This window comes from Cryptotermes secundus, unplaced genomic scaffold (assembly GCF_002891405.2).
Source record: "Cryptotermes secundus unplaced genomic scaffold, Csec_1.0 scaffold540, whole genome shotgun sequence".
In the NCBI taxonomy this organism is placed as follows: domain Eukaryota; kingdom Metazoa; phylum Arthropoda; class Insecta; order Blattodea; family Kalotermitidae; genus Cryptotermes; species Cryptotermes secundus.
In genome coordinates, this window is record NW_019742447.1 from 2,078,822 (window position 1) to 2,101,360 (window position 22,539).

Consider the following 22,539-nt stretch of genomic DNA (forward strand, 5'->3'; position numbering starts at 1 on the left):
AAAAGTTGATGTTCTTGAGTACACTTAGTATGAGGAGAGTTGTGGGTCCTGTGTTATATCCACATAAGTTAATTCTGAGATATAAGGCAGATACTGCAGACAGACCAGTAATCTTCACTGTGTGATGTAGCCCAGTCTGACATTACCACAGTTGGCCAAGTGAGAAATGCAGCAGTCCATGCAGTGGGCATGCCCCTGTGCCCCAGCACAGTTGCCAGATAGCATCACTGTATGTGCATTTGTGCACACACATGGGAAAAATTGAGTCGAGCTTGTTTCACTTCATTTTGCAGTCAAAGAATGAAAAGTATTACCAGTTTCACATGGCATAAAAGTGTATGTTACAAGTGTAGAGATGCTCATATCATGGATGGGCATTACAATAGTTATGCTGTATGGAAGGTGAGATTTGCTTCTACTGAAGCTTAATTGACGATTGATAGCATTATTGCAGTGGTTTCTTGTGTTAAACATGTAGGTTGTGTCCAGTGTGTAATTAAAGCTGATACTAGTTCAGTATTTGTTATTTTTCCAGGGTCTTGAGGCTACATTAAATGACCCTAAAAAGAGATACCCAGATAAAGTTAATGCACTGCTATCAGCATGGGAGCATGTAACTGCATTCATAGCGACATCAGCTCATGAGGCTTCAGAAACTTTGATTGATTGGGTTCACCGGTGCGTATGCCATTCTAATTTAGATTTTTTTTTAGTATAGGCCCTCACATCATAATGTTTCAGTGTCATGTTTAATATGTTTGCAGAATTGTTGCGGAAAGATCGTGTGCTGCTTTTTATGTCTTTCCCTTACAGTTTCAAAATATCCAGGCTTTCAAATGTCTCTGTTAAGTGAAGGAATACTGTTGCCCTTAAGCATAACTACAGTAACAACTGTTTCCTTATCAGCTTTCTTAGGGTGGTAGTCTATCAGGGTCTTGACAGTCAAAACTAACCAGTAGTTTATAGATGAAGAGGTATCACTGATAATGAACAGAATGTATATTTATTTTGACACATCATTTTTCTATATTGTATGGTATGGAATATATTTGTGAGAAATTAAATATTATGTGTATGGGATGAGTCCTATTCTAAAATAATTTTTAAGCTTGAAATTAATATAGATATTTAACATTCAGTACCTACCTTAAAGAAACCACATTATTTCCATTATAAATACCAACCACTTAATACTGTTTAGAGAAATAACCACTGTTTATTCTGAGAATAGTACAAAAGTAATAAATAGACCATGGACAGAATTCAGTGGTAGCACATGTAGTAACTGTGCTTTAAAGGATAAAATATATTTATTTATTTATTTGTCCAGTTTTTGAGTTCATGGAGTTGAAATGTTTGCTGTTGTTTGTCATAGCTATGTTAAGAGCACAGTATTCATCTGTATGAAGTGTACTGGAAGTGAAGAGGTGAGGAAAGACACACACACTGTTATGCTCTGCATGGGAGTAAGGAGAGAAGCGAGGATAGTGCACTAAGTATGCCGCCCCTTCCAGTCCCTCTGCTGTACACCTATAATATCCCCATGATTAAGTCTGAAATGAAGCATACAAGAATATACCAGCTTCTCAACAGCACCCTGTATTTTAAAACGAAGACACTACTGTAGTGATTCAGTATTGAGGGGGTGGGTTTCCCCATGCACTGCGACTGAATCTATTGTACATCCCCCTTTTAATTTCTGCCGTCTCCATCCCCTACCGATACTGGTGCTCGCTATCAGTCCCTTTCTGCCAGCGAGGTTTCTACCCTCTACTTGGCAATGGTATCTAATAGTCCCTTTCTGTCAGTGAGTTAGTCCCTCCTCTGGCAGTGGTACCTAATACTTTAGCCCCTTTGTGCCAGCAAGGTTTCTACCGTCTTCTTGGCAGTGGTATCTAATAATTAGTCCCTTTCTGTCAGAGAGGTCGTCCCTCCTCTGGCAGTGGTATCTAGTACTTCCCCATCTATCGGAGGCATTGGAAACTACTTGCGCGGGAAACTTTTTGGCCTAATTTAGCTCAGAGGCCTCCTAGAGGCATGAGGTTCTTTTACGTGCCGTAAATCTACGACACGGGACCCACGGCTTAAAGTCCCTCCCGGAGGACTTGTTCCCTGAATTTTTCTGCCCTTAAAAATTCCACGACCTCCGCTGGGTTTGAACCCGCGTACCTTGAGTCATGAGGTGGGAATGTTACCCCTAGACTACGGAGGCCGCTAGACACTACTGTATCAACGTTGGTTTTATTAAAAGCTTTTATGGACGCAATCTGCTGTCCAGAAACAAAAATTAGAATGTACAAAACTATAATTTTGCCTGTGGTTCTCTGTGGGTGTGAAACTTGGTCTCTGACATTAAGGGAGAAACATAGACTGAAGGTGTTGAGAATATGTGGACCGAAGAGAGATGAAGTGAGAGAAGGTTGGTGAAAGCTGCACAGTGAGGAGCTTCATAACTTGTACTCTTCTCCAAGTATAATGAGAATGATCAAGTCAAGGAGGATGAGGTGGGCAGGGCATGTAGCACGAATGGGGGAGACGAGGAATGCATATAGGATATTGGTGGGAAAGCCAGAAGGAAAGAGACCACTGGGAAGACCAAGGCGTAGGTGGGTGGACAATATTAAAATGGATCTTAGAGAGATAGGATGGGATGTTATGGATTGGATTGATCTGGCTCAGGATAGGGACCAGTGGAGGGCTCTTGTGAACACAGTAATGAACCTTCGGGTTCCATAAAATGCTGGGAAATTCTTGAGTAGCTGCAGAATTGGCAGCTCCTCCAGAAGGGCTCAGGTCCATCAGTAAGTAAGTAAGTAAGTAAGTTTTATGGACATGTTTCGGCCCCTATATCAGGCCATCATCAGGTGTACAGTGTTCAGGTTTAAGCAGCTGAACTGCATCCAATTATCATTCAGTTTACTAAATAAGGATCTCTATTGTGTTTTTGGATGTAATTAAATATTAAATTTAATTCAAATTGATATTGGATTGTGGCTGTATTGGAGGCAGAGGTGGTCCAGCACCATATGAGGGGGCACCCAAAGAAACTCCCAGAATTTTTTTCTAGAAGGCTTGTAGTACAGGCTTCTGCCGCTAGATGGTTGTTTGCAGCACCTTCCTGAATTAGTATGCTGGCTAGTGTCATAAGAGAAATTTGCATTAGTATTTGGTGATTTTTCCAACTGACTTTTTTATAATTCATCTATTATTTAATGGCTGATTCACATGAACAGCGTGCTGCTGTGAAATTTTGTTTTCTTCTGGTGAAAGCGGCAGAAACGTTTCTTATGCTACAAGCAACCTACAAGGAAGCCTCCATGAGTAAAACACAAATTTACGAGTGGTGCTCCCATTTCAAATGTGGTGAAATGTCAACTGATGATCAACCTTGAAGTGGATGTCCTTCAACTGCCTGAACTGATGAAAACGTGACAAATTCGTCAAATCATTCTAGAAGATCATCAGAATTATTATTTGGAAGGTTTGAAAAGGTTGCATAACAGTTTAAGAAAAAATGTCCTGATTTGTGGCAAGGAGGTGAATGGTTCTTTCATCATGATAACGTGCCTGCCCACACAGCGCTGAGTGTGCAGTGATTTTTGACCAAAAGTGGCATGACACCCTTGCCTCACCCCCACGTACTCACCTGATCTTGCCCCATGTGACCATGTGACTTTTTTTATTTCCACGGATGAAAAGAGACCTCAAGGGAAAACGTTTTGCTGATGTTGAAGACGTAAAGAAAAAAACGATGGAAGCACTAAAAGCCATCACCAGCAATGAATTAAAAAATGTTCTGAGCAATGGAAAAAACGTTTGGACAAGTGCACTGAATCAAATGGAGGGTACTTTGAAGGGAATTGAAGTTTTGTTATGTAGAAATAAATACAGAATTTTTATAAACAAATTTAGTTTTTTTTGGGTCCCCCCTCGTATTCTGGAGTTATGTAAAAGAAAGCCCATTAAGTAGCTTTATTTAACAGTTTTATGACTATAAATTTTGATGGTGGTAATTGTTTTGTCAGGCATACACTGTACCTAGTATTACAAGGAGAATGGCCAAAGTTGTCACCGGCAACTAAAACACATTTAAGTGTTACTCTGCAACGTTGTGCCAGCCTGCTTTCAAACCACAATGCAGCTCCTAGATGTAGGACACTGATTGGGCTAGTTAATGATCCCTGGGGTCATCCTATTCTACATCGGATATTGAATGGTGCATCGGATGTCGATGATTCTGAAGGTGAGTATGTGTAGCTTGATTTTATTTAGTGTATTCTGTGATGGAGTTAATTATGCATACTTAGTGTAGTTTAAATAATATTGTACTGATATATATTTTAAATTATTTTGAGAGGAATTTTTTTAAATAAGGCAGTATATACAGGAAATTCCATTTAAAAATAGCCTGGTGTATGTAAACGTTATAATCAAATTGTTAGAGAAAATAACATGTTGTGGCATATTTACTCAAAGCAAGAGTTGTGGAGTCAGAGAAACAACCATTGTTAGGTAACAGCTGTGTAAGCACAACAGTGTTAGGGTCGTCGCTAAGCAACGTATGCACACAACAATGGAGGAACTGTTGTAAGCGGTGTTTTCTATGTGGTCTGTGCCGAGGGTACATGAGTCGATTGTGCATTGTGCGTCAGTATCCCATCTGGAGGCAGGGTCGAATACCTCCACTGTGACCCTGTGAGTCATAGGAGGGGATGAAAAGGGAAGTCTCAAATCTGAGACAGTAAAATATGGTCGCGCATACTAAGGGACTCAGACCCGAGAAAGACTGCGCTGGCAGGGGCCAGCAGCATATACAAAAGACAGACCTGTCCTCTCGTCAAAGATGGCACCCCACAGAAACAAGACTATCACTGTCAAACAGTAATAAATATCTGGTCATGAGCTCCAGATGGGTCTTGACACCAAGACTTAGTGACTGACTGACTGTCATTTGCAGTGTGAGTTTCACTTTGACTTGTGAGTCAGTCCTCTGTGTGGAGGCGGGTTCAGACACCTCCACCATAGTCCTGCGAGTTGTAGGAAATGACAGAAAGGTAGCCCAGTGCCTGGGATATAACTGGGCCACCCTGTTTCTGGAGGTAATAAATATGGGGACCTGGCCCACCAGGTTGGGGAACCATGAATCTGTGGCAGTAACAGTAAAATATGGTCATGAGTCCTGTGGGACTTGGATCCAAGAATGACTGCACTGGCAAAGACCGGCAGCAATTGTAAACAAAATACCCCTCCTCTTATCAGAGAGGATGCCCCACATCAAACCTGCAACTGTCTGACAGTAACATAAACATCTGGCCTTGAGCCCCATGTGGTGCTTGACACCAAGACAGTGGCTAACTGACAGTTGTAGCTTAACTTTTTACACTGACTATGTGAGTTAGTTTAGCTCAGGATCTGCATCTGAAAGGTGCCAACCAGCAAAGGTAGGAGCTGTTGGACATGCCAGCCAAGGATGCTGCATCATCGGAAGCTGCTACCAAGCAGTGTGACTGAGGAAACTGTGTGTGATAATGATTTGTGAAGTGTAGTTGTGAGTTGTACAAGTGTTCAGTAAATCCAGTCATGAATCCAAAACCCATCGTGGCCCTTCAGGTTAGGGGAGTCTGGAATCTGAGTAAAATATGGTCATGAGTGCTGTGGGACTTGACCCAAGAATGTGCTGGAGAGGACCAGCAACAGTTGTAAACAACAGACCTGTACTCTCATTAGAGAGGACTCCCCACATCGACAGATCCACAACTGCCTGACAGTAATAGAAATGTGGGCTTCATACCAAGACAAACTGGCTGACTTCCAAACTTGGGATGGTAGTTGCATGTTTTGGTGTTAATTTGCTACACTGTCAGTTGACCACTGAAGATGAATCCTGGTGTGTGTGTGTGTGTGTGCAATGTTGAACTCTATAGCACGTAAATCAGCGATAGTGTTGTATGGACTGTAATTAAGAGAGGTTTAAACAAAGTGCTAATAAATACATTCATCTGAACTAGAACCTGTTAATTTCATCATGCGCACCACCCTACACTTGACAATAAAATATCAGATATCAGCTACTTAGTAAACAGATTAAACATGTATGCAATATCTATAGAAGCAAAAGAAAGAGAAGTAAACATTATAAAATACACTCTGCATAACAGTACATAGAATGTGGAATATTGCTGAAAGCAAGAACTTTGAAGGGTGCAGAGTCAGTGATTGCTAGAATTGACTGCAAAGCCTGTTGCTGGGCAACAGATTTGTATCACATAATAGGGGAGCAAGTTGGAAGCGGTGTTCTCTATGTGGTCTGTGCAGTATCTGTGTGATGCAGCAATAGGAGAACTATTGGGAGAGATGTTTTTATGTGGTCTGTGCCAAGGCTCTAAAACAAGCAGCTGGGTTTACAAAAGAGTCTGGAGACAGCAGTGAGAAGAGTAAGAGGTTGGTGTGAGATGGTTGCCAGCCTGGAAGTTAGTCAGTGGAGTTGAGTGTGTTAGAGGGCTTCTGTGGTGCAGTATTTATATGCTGTTGCTGTTACAAGCTGGTAGCTGGTGAAGACAGCAGGCTGAGAAGACATAAATGTTTCTGTAGTGAATTGCAGTGTCAGTCAGCAATAGTGCTATAGTTACTTATAGTTGTGATCTCTGTGTGTTCAGTAAATCCAGTTACCATCGAAAAACAAAATGGTAAAACATCCAGCTCCACAAAAACAAAATACAGACACTGACCCACAACACTGGAAAATAAAATGGTCCACTTTCACGTACAGTGGAAAAGAGACAAGAAAAATCACAAAAATATTCAAGGACCCTCAAATAAAAATGGCATTCCAAACTCAGAACACAATACAAAACTTAGAGAAACAACATCCACGAACAGACAAATACAACAATTTTGCATCTACCAAATTAAATGCTTAGACTGCTCACTAAACTACATAGGACAAACAGGCAGAGCATTCCATGCTAGATACAAAGAATATAAGCAAGCAGTTAGAAATTATAATAGTAATTCAGGAAAAGGAAAACACACTGGAAAAATACCACATATACAAAATCAGCAAAAATAACTTGCAGATGATTGACAAACACTGACACACACAAAACCCAATATTCAGAGCACTGCAGGAAATGAACACCAGTTAGCAGCACACACACTGTACATCCTATATAATGCCAGAACCAACTACACAGAAATACTTGGAACATCTACACACAGCACAAAAGGATAAAATCAGCACAACAACAACAACAACAACAACAACAACATGTAACATCACAACTGCAGTGATAGAACAACCAAATATAATTTGCCTATCTTATAAATAAAACACTGATATAACCCATTACATATTACAGACACACCAGACAGCAGGCATACAAATATAGTAACAATGGCATGATAATTTGAAATTGACCTAAAATGAAATATTTTAGAAGCATTTTGTGTCAAAATGAAAAGCAGAACCATGTGATAACAGAGCAGCAGATTCCTTTAATCCAACATCTTATACACCCGATGATGGCCAGTTATGCTGAAACATGTATCATTCTATAATAAGAAGAGAAGAAGACAGAAGTATGGATATTAATATATCGTTGAAGTTGCACAAAGATGGCAAGGAGTAAGAAGATGAAATTAGAATGCACAGTGCAACAGGATACAGCAGTATAATATTTAATTGTTTCAGTTCTTTGATTGTGTATGGTTTTTGTTGCAAACTGTGTCTTTCAGAAAGCCCCATAAGAAATAAAATATGGAGCCCAACCACATCTGAACCATTCAGGAAAACTATTAGACAACACTGTGTTGTCAGAATGCTCATTTATCACATCCAGCACTGCGTTCGTAGTGTATTGCCAAGCCCTGCCCTCTAGAAAAAATTGTTCTGTAAAATTTACACCCATTCCATGGAGAAACCAGAAAGATTCTTCTTTGAGAATGTGAGATAATGCTCAACAGTCACAGTATTGTTTAAAGAAATGGCCCCAGAAATAACACTTGCTGACTTAGTACACTACACCACACCATTAATTTTTCTGGGTGTAATGGTGTCTCAGTACATTTGTTCACAAAAATACACACTGTTCTATGGAGTATGCCATTTTGATCATTGTAGCTTCCTGATGTTGCCACCACGGACAGTACATTCTTCCTAGACTACTGAGTTCATAGGCACCAATAACAGTGATGTTTTTGATGTAGTTAGTTAATTACATGAAATAAAGACTGAACCATCTTTTTATGAAACACCGTGTGTATTTTACATCATGATATTGTTTCTTTTAATGTATTATATGAAATCACAAGAGAGGAAGTGTCCAGTGTAATTAACAGGGAAAAAATGAACACATGCCTGGAAAGTGAACAGAAACATGTTAGGAGAGTGCATGGATTACCCATTGGCAAAGAAAACAGCAGGCCCCACTCCCCAACACTTCTGAAGAAATACACATTTACTCTCTGTGGACTGTTAAGTGAATGCATATTTGGAAGCTAAGTGCTAGTGCCTGCAATGTAACTGTAGGCACACAGTATATTCATAAATTTATGTACCTGTGGGTTGAATTGACGATCCGTAAGGTGTTATTTTTTCATTTGGCAGGTGTGTGTGCATGCTTGAGCGCTCTCCTGTTTATACATCAAGGTTGATTGCAGGCACTTCTGTACTGTATTTCTTTGTACCAAATCTACAGTTTGAGTGTTAGCTTCTGATATATTGCATACCTCTTACTATTCTTACTGAGACTGCACTCCATGTTAATCTAATTGGGAGGTTTGTTATGCAAAGGGTAGACAACATTAATGGTACTATATTTTTGTTGAGGGTATGTTGAAGATAATCTTGTGGTGTCCTTGTGGTTAGATTATGGTGCGCTACAGGCCTTATATTATTGTTATTGAAAAATGGGATTTTATTAGCAGTCTGTAGATACGTTGCACTCATAGTCCCATATTATTCTTTGAAGCAAGTAGGTCAGATTGCATAATCTTAGAAATCTCCTTTGGATGTTTTGAAGGTGTATGCAGTAGCATAGTTGGTTGAGGCACTATGCTACAAGCTGGAAGGTTGTGGGTTCGATTCCCAATGAGGTAATTGGATTTTTCAATTGACCTAATCTTTCCAGTCACATTAAGGCCCAGTGGTCAACTCAGCCTCTGACAGAAATGAGTACCAGCTATCTTCCTGGGGGTAAAGGGCATCCGGTGTGTAAGGCTGATAACCTCAGTGTCATCTTTGAGCTGATTGTCTAGAAAATGTGGGAGCCTCGATATCTCACAACCCTATGGACCTCTACGGTCCTGTTAAGGGATAGCTTTTATCTTTTATTTTATGAGCGTGTATTTTTCTTTTATATGGCTGAACTCCATTATTGGCAATGTGTCATCCTCTTTGAGAAGGTCACTGAGTATTACGTACCACATCGGAATGGAGACATATTGTATTTCTTATTCTTAGTGGGGTGAGGCTGAGTCCACTTGGTACAGCGGCCACTACTGGCCTATTGTACCAGCCCCAGATGATAGATAATGGTGATTGTGCAGCAATTGGTGGTATGAAGATTGGCAAGGGAAACCAAAGTACTTGGAGAAAACCTGCCCCAGCACCACTTTGTCCACCACAAATCCCACATTACCAGACACGGGCTCGAACCTGGGCTGCCATGGTGGGAAGCCAGTGAGTAACCACCTGAGCTATGGTGCTGCCTTCAGATTTACTGCACTACTATCCCCATGCTAACCATATGGGTCAGCCAATCTCATAGTCATCCCATGTTATATCCTGTGAAAGACTGGACTGAATTATTGGATGTCACCATTACATTAGGGAAGCCAACCATCCAATATGAGCCCCATATTATTGTACAAATGTACTGTTGATTCCATTGTTATTCTCGTGAGTATTTTAACTGCAAATTGTCTCCATATTATTCTAACAAATTGGCCCCACTTCATTTCTTTGGGAAGGTGGGCTGGAATATCATTCAAGTGTTATCCTTTTGGGTGATTAATCTGAAGTGGATTTTACTCTTGATCCCCCCTTATTCCCTCAAGAATTCNTGCTGCCTTCAGATGTACTGCACTACTATCCCCATGCTAACCATATGGGTCAGCCAATCTCATAGTCATCCCATGTTATATCCTGTGAAAGACTGGACTGAATTATTGGATGTCACCATTACATTAGGGAAGCCAACCATCCAATATGAGCCCCATATTATTGTACAAATGTACTGTTGATTCCATTGTTATTCTCGTGAGTATTTTAACTGCAAATTGTCTCCATATTATTCTAACAAATTGGCCCCACTTCATTTCTTTGGGAAGGTGGGCTGGAATATCATTCAAGTGTTATCCTTTTGGGTGATTAATCTGAAGTGGATTTTACTCTTGATCCCCCCTTATTCCCTCAAGAATTCTTGTGTAGACATCTAGGAAATATACCTCTTGTTGAAGTTCTCCCCCTCCCCCCATCAGGCAACCATATTGACACTATCACGTGAAGATGCAAACAAAAGAATTGTGACTTGAACTTATAAATTGCTTTAGTTATAAATATTATGTTCATATTCCTATAATCAGCAGATGTTTCAGAGCAAAATTATTTGGATCCAGCTAAGATAAAAACTGTATGTAAGCATGTTTCCTTGAAAAAACTCGCTGATGTTACAGTTGTTTTCTTTATGCATGTTAAGTCTGCTTTTGCATACACAGCCTTCTGATTAATGAGATATTAGCTTGCAGTGAACTGGAGGATTGCAGAATCTCGATTGCATCACTACCACCACCGCCAGTAATCTGGTTAAATGAAGTTATCATGTATAATGTAATAATTGTTTTTGCTTGCTTTGCCTTTACAGTTTTAGAATTGTGTCAGACTGAGAAAGGAATTCTTCTTTCAATGAGACTGGAAATGTTGTGTGAGTCAAAATGTGAAGACTTAGCCCTGAAGTTAGCAGAAGCAATCCACAGATGTCTTCGGTCAAGGGATTCTTGCTTTCTGGAGGAAAGTTCAGATGAGCAGTTCTTTTATACCATAGACATGTACATTGCACTCCTCTACAAATTCAAGAGGATACATGACATTATCAAAGAGGTGATGGTTTTGCAAAATTATGTTTGAAGATGAGTCGATTCTTTCAAAGTGTTTAAACACTTTATGTGTTTGCAGGTGGTCAGGGAGAAGTATTTGTACAGTGGAATCCCCATGTAATGTTCCACAGTGCACAGTGTTTTCTGTCATTCAGTTTCAGCGATCCGAAGTTCATCATCTCATTGTTAAATTTCTTCCATATAAGATTTTCCTAAGTTTAATGTCTAGATTCACTGCTTCTCACAGAGACCTTAAAGGGGGATTTCATTGTGTTTATTGATCCTGAAAGTGATATTGTGACATGAAGACTGAAAGCCAGAAAGCTTGGCCTCATGACGAAGAATGTAGTGGAAACTACATGGCATGAGTTCGAAAGTCACTTGAAAGAAGTTGACGCTAAGGCTGTGTGCGTAGCAGTAGCAGGTGAACTTTCTGCCACTGAATCCTGAGCTTACTGCAGAACTGGCGAGAGAAAAGGAATCTGTGCAGGCATGATACAGCTGCCTAAATTCGACAGGTTGACCTCATGGGCTGTGTTCCGATGGCAGTTCTAGACTGTGGCGGAACACGATAACTGGACGCCCTGTGGCAAGGTGACATATGAAGAGGTTGCTGCTGCTCTTAAGAATTGCTATGGTGACTACCACCTGGTGGAAGCATTCTATTTGCAGCTGAAGGGAAAGACCCAGCATGCTGGGGAATCTCTTTAGGAGTTTAATGCCATCCTGGAGCACTTAGTTAACCTTGCCCACATTGACTTGCCTGAACAACACATCAGTAGTGAAGCCGCCCATGCATTCTCTGACAGGTTAAGGTAGCAAGAAATAAGATGCCAGCTATTCTTAGCACACAAGAAGACACTCACTGAGGCCATCAATGTTGCCTTTTAGCTGGAGGCACCCAATGCAGCAGCTGGAACGTCCGTCAGGTTCTGGCAAACAATGCTGAGGAATTTCATGAAGAACTAGTCCCCCACAGTGGATCAAATAAAGGAATGCTTGTTGGCTAAAGTGGAAGCCATTCAAGGGAAGATAGAGGCTAACTGGGAAGAGATGAGTTCCAAATAAGAAGAATTTAAATCCAGATGGATTTTAGACTAGTCAAGACAGAGACCAACCAGGAAAAGACAGGGGCAGCGATAAAGGCTGGCCAAGAAGTGATGGAGGTAGTGATCTGGAGCAGCCAAGAAATGGCTGAGATGAAGGCCTGTCTAGGAAAGATGGAAGTCAGGATAGAGACTGGCCAGGAATCAAGGGAAGCTGAAATTAATACTGGCTTGGAAGCAGGAATAGGAAGCCAGTCAAGGAGTAGATGCTCTAATGGAGCATCAGGAAGTCCCTAACAAAGAGGCTACAGTGGAGACTATCAGAGCATGAGAGGACCGATATGGTGACTAGCAATGGGCCCTAGTATATTGAAACCTCCAGAAAAGGCGGACCAAAGCTGATGATGGGCAAGGAACCCCTAACAGACTGACATCTGAGAAGAGACAATGGATGCGGCTGGAATGCAGCAGCAGCATAAGGGACCAAGGCCTAAAAGAGCATTTGCATCTAGGAAGCAAAAGGACATTCAAGAAGACCATAGAGTTGGAGATTTCAAAATGAATAGTTGGATCTTCCATTAGACTGGTTCCTAGTGTCAGGACATTGTGGCGGGGCCAGCCACCTCCCAGACAAAAGAAGACACAACCAATGGTTTACATGCCTTCATTGTAGGAGCACTGGCCACCTTTGAGAGTTTTGTCCCCACTGGCTTGGAGAATAATTGGCAATATGCCTCTAAGTTACTCCAAACAAGTAGCCTTAAGGAGGGAGCAATGTGACCCCATGGCTGAAAGCCAGATTTGCGGAGCAAGAAGGAGGAGCCATTGCTAGGCTACAGCAATGTAAATAGCCAGCCATCACTAAGCAACAGCTCTGTAAAGATGTTTCCACAGCAACAAAATCATGTGATCACCGCAACAGAAGACATGAATCCAACAGCAGAGGAACTGTTGTAAGTGGTGTTTTCTATGCAGTCCTCCCCAAAGCTGTATGCCAGAGACTGAAATGGAGCTGCACTCACCAGTGAGTGGTTAGCAGTTGAGATTGTGATTCTGTGGACAGTCATTACTAGCCAGTGATGGACAGACATGGCTAGAAGGCAGACAGTGGCCAGGGGTTCCAAGTATGAAGAGTTAATGTGAGACGGGTGTCAACCAATGAGGACTGCAACCATGGAACATGGAAGATGAGGAATCTATGGCACTGGGAGCTGTTACCACGTTAAAACCAATGAAAATGCAACAGACTGAGAAGACTTAGTGCTTACCATAGTGAATTGTGGAGAGTGGGAGTTAGTGATAGTGCTGTAAGTAATTGTAGTTGCATATTATAAGAGTCCAAAAAATTCACTTACCAATTCAAACCCCATGTCTAGTCACAGAACATGTGACAATATTAATAGCAGTTTTTGCAGATTTAGTGAGTCATTCCAGCTAGAAAAAAAAAGTTAAAGCCATCCCTGTGACAGTCCATGGATGCCCATAGGGTTGTGAGTTTTAAGGCTCCCACATTTTCTAGACAATAAAATCTTAAATTCAGAATTTAGACTGTATACTACCTAAAATCTATGCTAGCTTTCATGACTTCATGCCATTACTTTAGGATCTTATTTCTGAAGCAGTTGCTACTCACAAATGTCATTAAAATGGGTCTTACTCGTAGTGGTTACAGAGCTATGGCTATATGCAGTTCCATAATGTTTTTCACATAACAAAGCTATTGTCAAATAAGTCATACATTGCACAGTTAATTCTTGGATACGCATAGAGACTGATTTTTGTGTTGAACGTATTGTCACTTGTCTTGGTTACGGGTAATTCCACGTGAAATCATCCCGAGGGGTCGCTCACAATTTAAAAAAAAAATATATATTTTGTACACTTATTTATACATATTTTCATACTACAAAAACATTTTTAAAAAAATTGTAATCCACTCAGTTCTCCCGGTACAGGCGTTTTTATAATGCGAAAAAACGAGTTTTCGGCTGAAATGGAGGTTTGTGTTATCTTCCATATCTCAATAACTATTGAAGCTACAGACTCCAATAAAATGCAGTGTGTTCCTCATGATATGGACTACAAATCATGTTGTTATAAGGTTTTACTCAGCTCACTTTCTCTAGGAGTAATTAAACTTGAAACTTACCCATCAATTTTGGGAAAAACACTATTTTTCACCTTCAAAAACCAGTGGGAGGTGGAAAGTATCAGATCTGTGATTTCTGCTCTTTGTTGTTACCTACATGGGGAATATAATCACGTAGTTTTGAATCCTGTACCTAGTTTCCAAAATTTTCCAGGAGCTTCCAAACTTTGCTCTGGGCCCAAAATCGGCCATTTTTAACATCTCATATCTCCGCTGGGGAAGCTGCGAAAATTTTGAAATTCATAGAAAATAATGCTCTATTCTAGAGTAACTTGGAGATAAAATTACAACTTTCATATTCAAGTAAGAGCGAAGTTGTGGGCACTTTGAATTTTACCAAAAAAAATCAATACCTCAATAATTGGCTTACCTGTATCCAGTAGTATTAGTTCTTTGTGTACTCCAATGAAAATCGTCCAGTTTGTTTGAAAGTAGTTCAGGAATTGTCCACTACCAAGGTGCCTTCAATATCATCGGACTCGGATGTTTTATAACGCCTGACTGTGTTTTCCTCCAGAGGGACGACCCAGTGTTTTTCTCTTGTGTGGGGTACAGTTTTACACTTTTGGATCCTGCTTTTTAGAATGATATCATTTCTTGCAACTTCCTCTGTTGGCACAAAAATGTAAAGTATCCCTGAGAGATTTTCTGTGTGGAATTTGTACAGTTCGAGCGGGCACATGATTTGATTAAAATGAGTTCTTTGAAGATTGGCTTTTGCTGCTTGCCTTTACGTGGTACCGCCAATACTCTCACAGGCATTCTTCCCGTGTGAGGTGGTAAAAAATTCATTCTCCTTCAAGTCCGAAGTCTTCATAGTGATGACATAAATTGAAAAGATTCTTTTTGTTCTTATATTGGCTTCCAGCGCCATCATTGAAATAAATAACGTTCCTGACTGAAGGCACATTTTCTTATATATCGGCGATAAGATATTTTTGGAACACATTAACTGTGTCTGTATCATGCTTTACATGATCACTGATTATACACAAGCTTCGGCATTTTGTTATACTGCCCGCCATGTAGTAATACACAGATGGGTGAAGTGTAGCCTGTTTATTTACCCAATGGAAACTTTGAATCTCATCTTGAACGAGAAATGAATAGTTTTCTGCAAAATCTGCAAGAACGAGGTACTGTGTTTCGTCCAGGATTTCCCCCGTATCTTTCAAATACTGTGACTGAATTTTAGCCACGTAGTAATGTTTTTTCAGTTGTGTCAGTTTTTCAATTAGAGATTCCCAGAATTCACTGTAACTTTGCATTACAGAAATCATGTTAGCTCTGTCTGTGTTGACCCATTGTAGACTATTTGATCCGGCATGCTCTCTGATCCGGCTGATAGCAATTCCGTCAGAATTTCTTCTGCAGGGCAGTCTGCGCATTTGTTACTCATGCACTTGTAACTTTCGATGTCACAAACCATTACACGTAATAAATCCTTGTAGTCCGAATTCAATTTTGCTCCCTCTAGCATCAGCTTAACATTTTGGTGATAGCTGCACACACAAACTGTATGAGTCCCCAATGCACCAGCAATGATACACCACTTTGTTCGAAGTGCACAAAATTTGGAAAAACCAATTTTGTGTTGAGGTTGAGTATTCTTAAAGTGAATGTAAAGTTCCTTCAAATTGCATAGTATCAACTGTTTCTGCATACACTCTTTGATACCTCCCACGTTAACACTCACACAATCCTTTTTTCCAGGGCAGATCCTACTGTTTACATTGTTTTCATAAAATTCTGTGACAGCCTGAATTGTTTCGTCACTAACTGTCTGGCCCCGCCTTTTACCTAAATTTGGAAGGATCCCTTGCGTCTGCTGAAGCGCTCGAGTAATTCTAACCAAGTGCTCAGAAACTTGAAATTCTTGACTTATCTTCTGTCTTGACCGTGAAGTTGTCAATAAGCTAATGATTTTAATTTTTGTTCTTTGCTTGAGATTAAACATTTCTCCTTTATTTTGTTAATCAACAAATCATACTCCTCACTTAATGCAAAGGAAGGTATTTGTTCATCTGAATCAAGATCCATCGAGTCGTCTGAAAATGAACTCCATCAAAGAGAGTCGGATATTCTTCTACAGTTTTTTGATAAAGCAGCGGGTTGTTTCTCAGTATTCATCTTCATAATTTTAGCCATAGGAGAAATATCTAGAGCCGAACATACTGCTTCTAATTCTGCCATATTTTCTTGCATAGGTGCAAACTCGTTCGTTCCAGAACCACTATTGCCCCCACTTATGGTTTCTTTAACAACAAAAATCTTTGTGTAACAGTTAGGCCACAAGGATTTACCTGGTACTAGAGCTACCGGAAAATTCTTTTCTTTCTTCCGATGTTCTAATGAAATTTCACCTAAACCTTTCTTAATGGTTCGTTTGTGCACTTTTAGCAGGTCATGACAAATACCGTATGTCCAAAAAGTATCCGATTTTATTTTTGTCCGCTGCAAGTAATGGCCAAAGGGGTGGGGAAACTGAGCGTAGTGGTAGAAGGGACTTTCATGCGCATGCATGATTTTTTGCTGACTCGCAACACTGCTGGATGCATCTGTGGCTACCAGATAGCGAAGTGGTGTAATACGTGTTTGTCACATTCTTGTTTTGCTCAAGATGACAGAACACTTGGAGCAGCGAGACTGCATTAAGTTTTGTCAGAAATTTGGGGATACCCAAGTGGAAACAATTCACAAAATTCAGAAGGCTTTCGGCGATGATGCAGTGGGGGTCACTCAAATTAAAGAGTGGTTCAACCGCTTTAAACATGGCTGTATATCAGCGGACAGTGAGCAGCGTTCTGGGAGACCGTCAATGCTGATGTCATTGAAAAAGTGTGGACACTGATCATGGAGGACTATCGTTTGGCCATCTGTGAAGTTGCTGATGAGGTTGGGATCAGCAGAGGTTCCGCAAACACAATTTTAACTGAGGATTTGGGCATGCGAAGAGTGGCGGCAAAATTTGTGCCCAAGCTGCTTTCGCCAGAGCAGCAACAACTCCATCTTGAGGTCATGCAGGACATGCTGGAGTGTGCCAACAGGGATCCTGAGTTCCTGAAGACTGTGATCACTGGTGACGAGTCATGGGTGTACGGATATGACCCGGAAACCAAGGTCCAGGCATCACAATGGAAGCATCCAACATCCCCAAGGCCCAAAAGAGCACGACAGGTTCGGAGCAATGTGAAGTTGATACTGACTGTTATTTTCGATTACCGGGTTGTTATGCATCATGAGTACACACCACTAGGCCAGACTGTCAATGAGGAGTACTACCAAGAAGTCCTCCGCCATCTTCGTGATGCAGTTCGGCGCAAGAGACTGGAGCTGTGGGACATACGCAACTGGCAGTTACATCATGACAATGCCCCAGCTGATTCATCACACCTGATCCAGGGTTTCCTGGTCAAGCACAGCATTCCGCAGGTTCGCCAGGTTCCCTACTCTCCTGACATGGCTCCTTATGATTTCTGGCTGTTCCCGAGATTGAAGACACCGCTAAAAGCCTGCCGTTTTGACAGCCGTGAGGACATCATACAGAACGCGACAGTGCAGTTGCACGCCATGCCAAAAGGAGCCTTCCAGAATTGCTTCCAGCGATGGAAGGACCACTGGGCTAAGTGTGTGGAGTTACAAGGGGTCTACTTTGAAGGCGATTAGGTATTGTAACCACCCAGATACAGAACTTTTTTTTTTCCCCGGCCCAAGGTCGGATACTTTTTTGGACAGAGTAGTATTTCCAAACAGGTGGTTGTATTTAACAGAATACTTAATCTCATGATGTTTGCATTCATTCATTCATCAGTAATCTGTCAGATGACAGGTCCACAGTCTCTTCCAAAACAGTTCCTCCACTTAATGCGATCTCAAGCTTCCTCCTTCAATTAAAATATCCTCTTCTGTCGCCAAGGTCATCCAGCATCTTCTTATGTCTTCTTCCTCATCTTCTGGGCACTTCTATCCGCCCCTCCGGTTTGTTTTGTCTCCAGAGGAAACATCTCGCATACATGGTATCTCTGTTTTTGGAAATAGACTATCCAGGAAAAGTGATAATGTGGTAGTTTTTCCATTTGCTTTCCACATCGCAGTACAACAGCCGTTCAAATCACTCTGGTCATGCCTGTTGCTATACGAACTTGAACCATCTCGAGCATCATTTGCTCTGTGCTTCAAGTTACTGCTGATGACCCTGCTTCCGGCATCAGTTTTTGGTTTTTGGTGTATCTCTTTGTCTGATGCCTACCCTTTGACCTATCCAGCAAGGGAGGCCCTGCCAGTAGCTATGCTACCACTGGTATAGCTCGCAGGGTCCTTGGCATACTCAAACCCCCTCACCACGATAAGGTGGAGACACCAACGCGGGGGGATGTTTGCATATGGAACTCAAATCGCATTCACCCAATCTTAACTTTAAAACAGTTTGTTTCTCTTCACTCAGTTGACCCACAGGCGTTAACTGTTTGTTGATGGCACCATATGTAGTTTTATGACATTCTTCACATGTGACAATACCTATAGAACATTCCATTTCAAAAAGTTTTTACTTTCGACTTGGAGAATACCAAGCTCGATACACCTGAAAGATCTACAGTTGCTGAACATACACTGACTTACAGTTTGAGACAACATTCACGTGAATGCTTCATCCATACATAAAGCTGCTGAGAACGCAGCCCAACACTAACTCACGATTACAAAAGTTTGGGTTCAGATGTCAAAACACACGAGGCGCGAAATAAGAGACCTACATCCATGTTTATAGCTGTCTAAGAACCGAGTGTTGATAACATGCCATTCAGAGCAGTAAGTACAGGCCTGAAAATGATTTTTATGTCAAAAGATAGATCTCTCATCTTTTATACCGATTAAAGAACCGCCAGTACCATTGGATGCAGGTAAGCCAATTATCGAGGTATTGATTTTTTTTGGTAAAATTCAAAGTGCCCACAACTTCGCTCTTATTTGAATATGAAAGTTGTAATTTTGTCTCCAAGTTACTCTAGAATAGAGCATTATTTGCTATGAATTTCAAAAAGTTCGGAGCTTCTCCACCAGAGATATGAGATGTCAAAAATGGTCGATTTAGGGCCCACAGCAAAGTTTGAAATTTCCTGGAAAATTTTGGAAACTAGGTATGGGGTTCAAAACTACGTGATCATATTCCCCAAGTAGGTAACAACAAAGGGTAGAAACCACAGATCTGATACTTTTCCCCTCCCATTGGTTTTTGAAGGTAAAAAATAGCTTTTTTCCCAAAATCGATAGGTAACTTTCGAGCTTGATGAGACCTAGAGAAAGCGAGTTGAGTAAAACCTTATAATAATATGATTTATAGTCCATATCATGGGGAACAAATTGTTTTCTTATTGGAGTCTCTAGCTTCAATAGTTATGGAGATATGGAAGATAACACAAACCTCCATTTCAGCAGAAAACGCGTTTCTTCGCATTATAATAACTTCGCTATTAATTGAATATCAAAGTTGTAATTTTAACTCCAAGTTACTCTAGAATAGAGCATTATTTTCTATGAATTTCAAAATTTTCGCAGCTTCCCCAGCGGAGATATGAGATGTTAAAAATGGCCGATTTTGGGCCCAGAGCAAAGTTTGGAAGCTCCTGGAAAATTTTGGAAACTAGGTACAGGATTCAAAACTACATGATTATATTCCCCATGTAGGTAACAACAAAGGGTAGAAATCACAGATCTGATACTTTCCCCCTCCCACTGGTTTTTGAAGGTGAAAAATAGCGTTTTTCCCCCAAATTGATGGGTAAGTTTCAAGTTTAATTACTCCTAGAGAAAGTGAGCTGAGTAAAACCTTATAACAACATGATTTGTAGTCCATATCATGAGGAACACACTGCGTTTTTATTGGAGTCTGTAGCCTTAATAGTTATCGAGATATGGAAGATAATGCAAACCTCCATTTCAGCCGAAAACTTGTTTTTTCGCATTATAAAAACGCCTGTACCGGGAGAACCGAGCGGATTACAATTTTTTTAGAAATGTTTTTGTAGTATGAAAATATGTATAAATAAATGTACAAAATATAATTTAAAAAAAAAAACGGTGAGCGACCTCTCTGGATGATTTCACGTGGAATGATCCTTACATGGTTAATAATTACTGTGTTCTCTGTTAGATGAATTGATGTATTGAACAGTCACCAGTCATAACCACACATAATTATAACAGGATTAGTGGCACAATAACACATAAAGTAAAGTCTTCAACACTTCAGCTCTTGGGTGCTCCTGAAACGAATTCTGTGATTTAAGTCTGTACAAAGCCAAGCCCAATTCCATAATTCCGCAGTCCCCTAATTGATTAATTCAGCTGACAAAGTCTCCTGTTATAATGTTTTGGTGAACCATTCAGAAGTCACCTCTTTCAACAGTACAGTAATTGTGTTCTTAGCTGTTAACTGTGCTTTGAATGGTTCATTACCGTGGATATCGGCTTTCAGTCAGTTAATGTTAGACTGCATGTATGAAGACCCTAGTAACCTAAGTTCTATAGTTGCCTGTGTTACCGAGGAAATGTGTTTACTGAACCGTTGCCCAGTTGTACATGTTACGTTTTAATGAAATGGTGCGTGCACCAAAAGTGTACACAAGATGAAGGGAGTGAAGGAAGGCTGGATCTAAGCATGATAGGTGATTGTTATTAGTTTTCTCAGTGGAAAGGAGACACTGTTCACAAGATTACAATAATGACTGTGTGTAGTGAATTTTGAGCTGAAACTGAAAGTCTTTTCAGCCAGCACCCTATTTAAATGACAGGATTTTTCAAGCTGTGTAATAAGTGGTTTTTATGTTCATGGGCCTTGTCTAGAGATAAAAAGTAGTATTGCAAATAACAATACACAGAGACTTTTGCCTTCAATCTTGGGATCAGCCTATTTTTTCTTTTATTGCTAGTGGGGTGGGACTAAGTCCCTTGTACTGTGGTTACTTCTTGCCTATTGTACGAGCCCCACATGATAGGTAAGGGTGATTGTGGAGCAATTGGTGGAATGAAGATTGGCAGGGGAAACCAAAGTACTTGGAGAATACTTGCTCCAGTGCCACTTTGTCTACCGCAAATCCTACTTGACCAGACCTGGGATCGAACCCGTGCTGCTGCGGTGGGAAGCCAGCGACTAACTGCTTGAGCTATGGCACGGGCCATGGAATCAGCCTAGGTGTGGTGTTATTTGTTCATTGACCATTAATATGGTTGATGTGTGGGCACAAGGAAAAATCAAACAGCTACTGCACGGTTCTTCCCTGGGGCATATCCCAGGTATTTGTGTGTTTTTGACATGACCCCCTAGGATTTAATTTATGTGAAGGGATAATTTGTAAATTTGTTGAGAGAACTTCTGGAATGACCAGATAATTCTGTTCTATATTGACTTACGTTATTTTAAGATCTCTTTAATCATGTTAAGTTTAAATCAGTAGTAAAGTTTTAACATTAAATTATAAACAGTTGAAAGCAAAAATAACTTTATGTTATAATTAAAATGTATTATAATTTTAAAAAATGTATTTTTGTTATTTCTTTTAGTTACTTTGGATTGAATAAATGTAGTACCGAAGGAGGATTTAAAGTTAAATCTCAGATTGTTGCGCTTTGTGTCATGTGACTGATATTCAGAAGAAAGCTTCAATTTTTTTTTTTTTTTTTTTAGGAAACACTTTAACTTGAAAGATGGACTGCTTTTGGTGAGGAGATATGCCTTAAAGGATGGTAAACGTGCCCGTGTATGGAAATACAGTGCGAAGGTTGCGGAGCTTGCTGCACAGTACTTCTTGACGGTGGCCATGGTGAAGCCAGTCAGTGAGACAGGAACGCTGCTGCAGGATCTCATGACTGAATGGGCTCTTCTACACAGTGATTTGCCTTCTGTGTCACAGACTTTGCCAAACATGATTCGTAAATTGATTCAACCAGCTGAGAGTGCTGTGCATATTTACCTATTCTGCCAAGTGCTTGTGAATCAGGTGAAGTATACGTATGTATTTTCTTCTTCTTTGTTAGATTTCCTGTACAGAATTGCAGTATTGCTTAGATCACAAAGATCTGGATTTTAGTCACTTAAATGTAACTTACCCTGAGCTTATAGAAGAAGTTTACATAGATCCAAATTAAACCCCTTCCTAACTTGTGAAGCAATTTATTTTGTGTAAGACTTGAGGCTTTCGTGGTTGTGACTATGAAGAATGATGTCTTCTGGGATGTGGTGCTGTGTAGATA

At 40.5% G+C, this 22,539-nt stretch overlaps 1 protein-coding gene across 5 annotated transcripts in view; it reads left to right on the forward strand.

Annotated features, from left to right (window-relative positions):
- Nucleotides 1–22,539, forward strand: part of LOC111873189 (serine-rich adhesin for platelets) — a 94,074-nt gene that overhangs the window by 49,193 nt on the left and 22,342 nt on the right. For all 5 annotated transcript variants that reach the window (XM_023867697.2, XM_033754998.1, XM_033755000.1 and 2 more), the window contains 5 exons: nt 536–678; nt 4,026–4,243; nt 10,863–11,098; nt 13,128–13,129; nt 21,974–22,286. In XM_023867697.2, coding sequence (XP_023723465.1) covers nt 536–678; nt 4,026–4,243; nt 10,863–11,098; nt 13,128–13,129; nt 21,974–22,286 — 912 coding nt within the window. The remainder of the gene's footprint in view (nt 1–535; nt 679–4,025; nt 4,244–10,862; nt 11,099–13,127; nt 13,130–21,973; nt 22,287–22,539) is intronic.